At 41.1% G+C, this 9,300-nt stretch overlaps 1 protein-coding gene across 1 annotated transcript in view; it reads left to right on the forward strand.

The window, feature by feature from the left end:
- Positions 1 to 685: 685 nt before the first annotated feature.
- The window catches only part of LOC109926680 (perilipin-1-like), a 33,376-nt gene continuing 24,761 nt past the window's right edge, over positions 686 to 9,300 (forward strand). Inside the window, exon 1 of the mRNA XM_048615745.1 lies at positions 686 to 695. Coding sequence (XP_048471702.1) covers positions 686 to 695 — 10 coding nt within the window. The remainder of the gene's footprint in view (positions 696 to 9,300) is intronic.

A 9,300-nucleotide genomic window follows, 5' to 3' on the forward strand; every position in this document is an offset into this window, starting at 1 on the left:
GCAGTCATGACCTGAGGGTCACACCTTTGGTCTTTCATCTTTTGATGTTCCTGACCATGCAAACTTCTCTTCAAATGAGGAATCCCACACCCTTTTCTTTGCTAAAGTTGTAGCCAATCAGCTCAATTTCCTCTTTTCTGCCAGATTGACATTTCCCACGTCAACTTTTACTTTTACCTGTGTACCTGAACTGACCCTTCAAATACATGTCTTATTTCCTACACAAAATATATATAAAGCTTGTAGTTTAGTGAACCTTCCTCTACAGTTTGCTTTGAAACTATCCTACCATTACAAGCTTTTCTGTCTCTCAGTTTTATTGCTCATTCAATGGTCACTGCTACTCTGAAGGTTAGTTCTTTTTTGTCTTCAACACTTCCAATGCACAGCCCTATTTATTCCTTCTGACTGCATCCTTGTGTACTGAACTCAAATAACTGTTGATCTATTTTCAACCTTCATTCTGTTTTGTTTCTCTACTTGAAAAGAGTGGAACACCCTATTTCATTTCACCTTTCCCTTCTCAATAGACTTTTCAAGAGTGGTAAGACTCAATCGGTTTTTATTTAAGACTCAATCCTTGCTTGTTGAGTTACCTCAATTTCCCAAACCTATCAGTCTTAATAGGGTCTTGTACTGTGGGCTTTGGTCCTTGAGTGGTCTTCCTTAGTTAAAAGAAGGAACCATGCCGTTCGGTAAATGTTTGAGCAGAAAACTATGTCCAGGCATCTGAGGACATATTAGTATTGGCTTGCAGTCAACATCTGCCAAATAGTTTGGCAATACTCCACAAAACTTGAATAACAAAGATCTCTAAAATTCTGAGCAGGAAACAAACTCCGACCAATGTTAGTGGGTTCCTTCTCTCAGAAGATAGCCATTTTATCCTGTTTTCAGACTTCAGCTCTGAGGCTACCTCTTGGTAAATTGAAGTCGTTCCACCTCTATGTCAATGATGGCCCAACCAATCGGCTCCCTTTTCTGCTGTATAAATTGGTGTCCCTTTTCTAAATCCAGATGAGTGAAAAACACAAAGCTTTAATTTCTTGTCTCCTTTTATCTTTGTTTAAGTTCTGTCCTTCCATGCAATTAGTTAAACATGAAAGATTTGAAGTTGGTGCCTCTTTAAATTGTATGCAACTGGCAAATGGAGATTAAAGCCTCTTAGCAGTGCACTGACCCCGGGCAATTGAATTCCAATGTGTCCGATGACAGAAGTTGATAAATGAATTACTCAATAGCTTGAGAAATATTGAAATAGATCACCCCATGCATGCCTGCCTTCTCTGCAATCTATTAGCATCAGGAATCTATGTCACACCTTCATTTGCCCCACTTTATTCTGTACTGTAAACCTAACATCAAATCTTAAACTTTAGAGAAACGATTGCCTATGAGGATCACTGTTAGGGGACTCTAACCTGTACAGTACTCATGTGAGATCCCTTTGTCTATATTTTGTTGGAGGCACATGGACACTTTAAACGGGTTATCATTGCTGTTAGAATGATGCACAGTGTGTAGTGACATTCAATGGGACATTTTAACTCATTCAAAGCCCAGTCGCTTGCACAGAATTAAAATCAGGCACTGTGAGTGTCAATCTCGCTGTTGGCTTGTACAAGTAATGAGAGAAACAGCAGTTTTACTATCATGCACAGCTCAGTAAATACTTAAAACTTCACATTGAACAAATAAAGCTACAAGGAGTTTTAGTGTTTCAAACTATGATGGAATCCTATTACTGCTTCAGCCTGGAAAACCATCCATGAACTCCCAATCCTGTCAAGTTTAAGATTATGGGCTCTATGCAAATAAAGGTCATGTCTGAATAAGTATAACCACAAAGAACAGTTTTGTTCTTTTTTTCAACTCTTGAGCTAGTCTGCAGGATCCAATATCACGTGGTCTCATTGCCCTATCACCCCTGCGCTCACTGACTGACACTTAGTTCTGTTAGGGTAATGTTTGATTGGAAACTCTTTACTCTTAATTGTTTTCAGATGACCTTTCACCAATCCCAAATCCACTCCAGCCTAATGACCCTCCATGATATCTGCATGCCTATAATTCTGGCCTCCACAGCCTGAATTTTAGTTACTCTATCTTTGGTGGGAACACCTTGAGTTGTGCATGGGTGCTAATCTCCAAAATCACTCCTTAAATCGCTCCATCTCTCTAACTGGCTTTCTTCCTTGTAGAGACGATTTAAATCAGACCACTTTGCCCATTATTTTGGTCATCTGACCTGATGTCTCTTTATTGGCTCAGTGTTCTTTGTCTTGTCATAATCCTGGGATGTTTCATTTATGTTATTGGCACTACCTAAATGTAAGTCATTCTTGTCATTATTGGTGTATTTAGTCTATAAACCAGTGGCGGGCAGAACATCATTTTGAAAGTATGCGCACCCCTCTACCCTGCCCAGGTAGTTCAGTGCATTGGATCTGAAATCCCATGGTGCGGTTTCTTCAGGCCACTCTAAACAGGACCCTGGAGCAAGGGACATTTTCTGGGTGGGGGGGGCGTGGGGTGGGGGAGAGTTTGCTCTAAGGCCAACTGTAGCATGCTGCAGGTTGGAATGGCAGGGTTTTCTGTGGTTGTCATTCACTCTCTGAATACGATATGTGTTAAGGCCACAAAAGGATGTGTTTCTAAAACTCAAATCACAAGATGCTCTGTAATGATAATCTCCATCTTTATAGCATGTCGGAACACAAAGCCATGCCCACAGATCAGAGCTAGCAGGATTATATTGGATTTACTGTGTCCTAATACAGTAGCTTTACCATCATTTTTTTTCTGGCTGCGTGTACTTAATTACTCCTACAAGAGTGCACAAATTTCTCACCATTCTGACCTGTAGGCTTTGCCAGCAAGAGATTAGATTCATCATGAAATGAAAATGGATAGGCCTGTCATTTTGATGGATGGGACAAAATTGATGGAGGTTTTCCTCTCAAATATGTCTACATATATATTGCTTTCTCTTAAAAAAATCATCCAAATAGCCTGGGGATAACATCTACTGGGCTTTTAAACTTGAGAAGAGCAAAAAAAAGGCAAGTACAGCAACTTCATTGTTTGCAGTCATTGGAAGCCTTAATCCCATGATCGCTCATTTTTTAGCTCAAGTACAGTGAGTGGCTGTTAATAAGTCCCAGAGCTGCAAGGTTGGTTTTATTCTAAATTACAACAATAATGAAGTGATGTACAAGGGGCGCCCTTCGAGTTCTGCTGCAGTTAAAGAGAGAACAGGGAAAAGGTGAAGGAAACAAAATTGCAGGGATTGTTAAAATGCTTCAGCCTGGTTTAGATAGTGGATACACTGTGTAGTCACTCCTGAACTGCACAACAACAAATTAGCATCTTTAAAATAATGGAATGGACCCAAGATGCTTCACAAGGGCATTGTAAGTCAAAGTATTACACAGAGCAACATGAGGAATAATGAGGTCAGAAAACCAAAAGCTTAGACTTTTTAAATGGGGTTGGGCATCTTTGGCAGCGGCAAAATTGTTGGCCGCCTAATTGCCCTTGAGAAGTTGGCACTTGTTGCGTAATAGCATTAGCACTCTGGAGCAACTGCAGTGATTGTAACAAGGTCAGCCAGGTGGACCTCATAGAATATGAGTTCCTTGATTGGGGCTGTTAATCTGGTCCAATCAGGGAGTCCTGGCTGACAGACATAAACAGGAGTGTCAAAGGTTCTGTTCTCTCCGAGAGTTGGCTCTGAGGGAGCTGGGTCAGTGTCAAGGACTCTCCAGGTGTAAATAAAGGGGTACTTGGTGATGGATCCAGGCCTCTGTGCAGTTGCTACAGCAACTTTGCAATGATGACATGCAGTTGCACATTACTGAGTACAAATATCACAGTGTGGGCAGAGTTAGAACATGGTGCACACCCTGAAAGAAGACCACAACTCTCTGAAATGAAAGATAGAGTCTTATGACCACATGGACATGAACTCAAGAAAAGTATAAATAGTTTGTATCAAAAGTAACTAATAGTCAGTGCCTGGTTCAACCATTTACAGCAGAATTTAATATTAATGTATGATAAATAGTGTTACTTTGAAATTGAAGCCTGAAAGTAGTTCTTGAACTTGCGTTATCCTTGACCAACATGTCATGACCCTAAACTGATCATGTGGCATCACACCACATGATAAAGAAGTGGTGATCTGGAGATTCTAGGAGTGTCTTCTAGGAAGGAAGGAAGCTAGAGAGGTGGGGAAGTCAATGGAGGAACGTACAGACATTAGAGTTCAGGCAACCAAAGACATGGCCACCAATGGTGGAACATATAAAATTGACAATGCTCAACAGGTCAGAACTAGAGGAGCACAGGGATCTTGGAGAGTTGTGGGCTTGAGGAGATTACAAAGACAGAGAGAGGTGGAAATTCCATGAAGGAATTTGAAAACAAGTGTGAAAATTTTAGAATCAACGCTATGTCTGGCATGAGTCAACTTAAATCCGCATGTGCAAGGATGATAAGGCAATGCAGCTCATTGCGAGTTAAGCTGTAGTCAGCAGTCCGTAGCATACTGGTATAGTCAAGCCTAGAACTCACAACAAAGTGAATGATGGTTCCTGCAGCAGATGAGCTGAGCAAAGGTTGAAGTCGGATAGTATAATGGAGGTGGAAATAGGCAATCTTGGTGATCGCGTGGATACAAGATCAGGAGCACATCTTGGGATGAAATTTGATCCCAAATTTGGAGGCAGAGACTTCAGTCTCCGTCATTGCCAGGGAGAGGGAAGGATGGTTTTTGTATTAAGGGAATAGAATTCATAATCAGGACTGAAACCAGTGGCTTTGGACTTCCCAGTAATGAATTGGTGCTTAGGCTGAGCTGGATGTTGGAGAAGCAATCTGATTATTTGCAATAGTGGAAGGGTTGGGAAAGGTGATGGGGAGGTAGAACTGGCTGTTGTGTCTGGAGACTGACACTGTGAGGGGCAATGTGATTTATAAATAAGAGCAGGTTAGGGTTGGATCTAAAGGGGCCACCAATAACAACTGCAGGAGCATGGATAGAAGTAACTGCAAGTAATAATCTATGGTTATTTATTTATTAAGTGTGTCACAGTCATAGAACAAGCAATAGTTTTGCCAGTGGCTAGATGGTATTCTTTAAACCCAACCTCAAGTTTAGAAGAGAAGAACATAAGAAATAGGATAAGTAGGCCATTCAACCCCTCCATCCAGGCCCACCATTCAACAAGATCATGGCTGATCTGCCCCAGACTCAACTTCTCTTTCAAACCATCTCTTCATAGCCCCTAATTCCGCACTATTTCAAAATTCTACCCTCATACTCTTTAAATATTTTCAGTGATCTAGCCTATACATCTTTCTGGGTTGAGAATTCTAAATGCTCACTACCCTCTGGAAGAAGAAATTCCCTCACACCTCAGTATTAAATGAGTACCTCTTATTCTGTCATGATGTCCCATAATTAGAAATTCTCCAACTAATGGAAACTCCTTCTCAGTATCTATCCTGTCAAGGACCTGCAGAATTTTGTATGTTTCAATAAGATCAACTCTCTTTCTTCTAAACACTTAACGAAATAAAGTCTAAACAGTTTAGCTGTTCTTAACAAGTCAAAGTCCTCATGCCTGTAAACAGCTTTATGAATCTCTGCTGAACTGTCCCCAAAGCCAATATATCTCTTAGTCAGTTTATTCAGTGGATACTTCTCAACAATGTGAGCCATTGCTTTGACTCCATTAATGTCTGGTAACTGCATTGAAGCCGTTGGTCAGGAAATGGTATAGAGGAGCCCATTGTTACCACTGCAGATCGAATCTGGGTAGATGAGCAGTGGGATATACAAGGAGAGAGTTGCCAGCATGAGAGAGTGTCATCTTTCATTGGGAATTACAGCATCAAAAGTGGAGGTGATGGTGTAACTACACATTAGCTGCAGAGTGACAAATAATCAACCGTTAAATTATTAGCATTTGAAAGTGGAATCATAAATGAATTGTGGGATAGTGTTTTTGAAAGGGCAGGATTCAGAGGAGGTGGGTTGGAGGCGCTGAAGACGTTATGTGGCTGGAAAGTGATACAAGGAAATGATCAGTGATGGCCTTACCTGTGATTGATACAATGGGGCGAGCAAGAATGCATGAGATGTCAAGGTCAAGGGTTTGGAGACAGATCTAAGGAGGATTAAAAGATAGTGAACTCAAGAGGAGAGAGAGCATGGTGCATCGAAGTGGAGGTTGAAATCACTAAGGATAAGAAGCTGGTCAGTGCAAAAGCTAAGGGAGGAAAGAAATGAAGGTGTTTCCATGAGAAATGTTTTATCGTTGTTGTAAGGGCATTAGAGGAAGAGGATTTTGAATGGTAGGCGAGAGGGTGGAGGAAGGTGAGGTGCTGAAGACAGAAGGTCTTGTGCTCAACACCCAATCCACCTGATTGGCTATTCATAGTAATGGCATTGATTGGGCAGTATAAATCATTATCCAGATCTTATTCTGACAGCATTAATATTCACAAACATAGTCCAGTTAACCTGGACAGGTTTAATGTGAAAATTGACTCAGGATTGGTTTTGTTCAGTTTGTCACACTGATAGAGTCATAGATTGAGTTGTACAGTATGGAAACAGACCCTTTGGTCCAACTCGTCCATGCCAACCAGATATTCTAAATTAATCTAGTCCCATTTGCCAGCATTTGGCTCATATCGCTCTAAACCCTTCCTATTCATGCATGCATCCAGATACCTTTTAAATGTTGTAATTGTACCAGCCTCCACCACTTCCTCTAGCAGCTCGTTCCATACACACACCACCCTCTGCAAGAAAAAGTTGCCTCTCAGGTCTCTTTTAAATTTTTCCCTTCTCACCTTAAACCTATGTTCTCTAGTTTTGGACTACACTACTCTGGGGAAAAGACCTTGGCTATTCACGCTATCCACACCAGTGATGATTTTATAAACTTCTATAAGGTCACCCTCAGCTTCCATGCTCTAGAGAAAATAGACCCAGCCTATTCAGCCTCTCCCTATAGCTCAAACCCTCCAACCCTGGCAACGTTCTCGTAAATTTTTTCTGCGCCCTTTCAAGTTTCACAAGATCGTGATGTTCGTTAAGGCTGACACATATAAGAATGTATGATTTAGAAGCAGGAGTGGGCCATTCAGCCTTTCAAGGATATTCTACCTTTTAATAAGATCGTGGCCGAACCGATTGTGGTTTCAATGCACTTTTTTGACTCCACCTTGAAGGTTTACTTGAATGAATAGTCAGAGGAGCTGATGATTTATAATGTAATATAAACCTAGTTGGCAGGATAAGATATTGCAAATAAAATGCAAGAAACGCCTGCCACATTTTATGCAATAACTAGTCAATTAATTGGCCATTTACACATTTATGAGTGAATGTCACTTTCATACCAGCAAGACATTTATATCTTGACTTACATGAGCGAGTGGAAGAAAAAGAGATAACTTAGACCTTCAAACATTAAACATTAATTGGAAAGTGGGTGAATTATTTTTCTGTCTCACAATCCTGAATTTTTTTATTGTATGTTTAAGCGACAAGCCTGTCCAGAAATGTTTAAATCACAAAAATGTGTTTGGCTTTTCAGTGCTGGAATGGCACAGTGGGACAGCACAGTAAAGGATGTGTGAAATGTTCAATTTATCAAACCACTTTTAGTTCCTCAGTTGCACGTTTGCATTAACCCTTCCCAGACTGTGGAAGTGTTTCAATTCTTTGTTCACTGCGCACTGTGTAAATGAAGCTTACTGACAGAGAAAGCCCCAGGTTTGAGGATTGTTGATACTATTGGTCTAATTTAAAATGATGTCAGGGCAATTATAATTGGCTTCAGTGCCTCTTGGGATCCTATTCAGATCCGTGACCTTCATTGTAAGGTGCAGCTGTGTGGATATTGGGCAATATGTTTAGTTTTTATTCATTCATGGGATGTGATCATCGTTAGCTAGGTCACAGTGTATGGTTCATTGCTTATTGCCCTGGAGAAGGTGGTGATGAACTGCCTTCTTGAACTGTTGCAGTGTTTTGCATGTAAGTACTCCCACAGTGCTGCTAGGAAGGGAGTTCCAGGATTTTGACCCAGTGACACTGAAGGAAGTAATATACATTTCCAAATCAGGATGCTGTGTGTGACTTTGAGGGGAACTTGCAGGTGGTAGTGTTCCCCTGTATCTGCTGCCCTTGTCCATCTAGATGGTAGAGGTCAGGAGTTGGAAATTACTGATGAATAGACTTACACAAATTGCCTGTCAATTCTCAATCTCTCGACTGGACACATGGAGAATGATGATACTAGTACAGCTCTGGATGTAATCACTGCCGAAAGAATGTAATCTCACGTGAGGCTCCACAACAGCAATGAATGCTAATTAATAGGAACATTGAGTTCAACTTAATTTTGAACGTGCTCTGGGGGCTCCAGAGAATATGAATGCACACTTCCGCGCCATGTTATTCTTACTTGTAACTGACCAACAAAACAAACTGGAAATCTCAACACGAATCAAGCAATAACCCTAAATATGTTCCATGGTTGCATATCATAGTGTGTGTTTGTATGTGGTAATGGATACGTTTGAATGCGTGTGAGAGTGAGTGAGTAAATATGATGGGGCAGGTAGCATGATGCAGTGATGTGTGTGTTTGGTTCTGTGTATAGTCTGATAAATGTGTTTGTGTATCTTGGCAAGTGCATTGGAGTGTCTGTGGTATGTGTGGACGTGGCAGTGTATCTGTGTGTTGGTGTATGTATACTTTGATGTATCTGTCTGTGTATGTTGGTGTGGATTAGCGCATGCATCTGTGTGTCCTGTGTGTGTATGTATGTGTGCATTAATGAGTTTGCATGTGTTTTGGTGCATCTGTGTCTGTACGTACAAAGGTGTGTACAAACATGCATTGGTTTGTCTTTGCATTTGGTGTATGTGTGTATGTGGGTATATTTTAATGGATCCAGCTATGTTTGTGTGTTGTCTTGATCTGTGAGTGTGTGCATATTGATGTGTGCATGTGTATATTGGTGTGCATGTGTGTGTGTAAGTTGGCATGCGCATGTGTGTGTGGGTGTTCGTGTATTGGCATGCGTGTGCATTGGTTTGTGTGTGTGTTGGTGCGTATCTGTGTGTTGTCGTGTGCATGTTTGTGTGTGTTGGTGTGTATGTGCGTGTTCTGTGAGAGTGTACTTTGGTGTGTGTGTGATTGGCATGTGTGTGTATGTTGGTGTGTGTGTGTGTGTGTGTGTTGATGTGTGTGTGTTGGCACGTGTGTGTGTGTGT

This window comes from Rhincodon typus, chromosome 33 (assembly GCF_021869965.1).
Source record: "Rhincodon typus isolate 14 chromosome 33, sRhiTyp1.1, whole genome shotgun sequence".
Taxonomy (NCBI): domain Eukaryota; kingdom Metazoa; phylum Chordata; class Chondrichthyes; order Orectolobiformes; family Rhincodontidae; genus Rhincodon; species Rhincodon typus.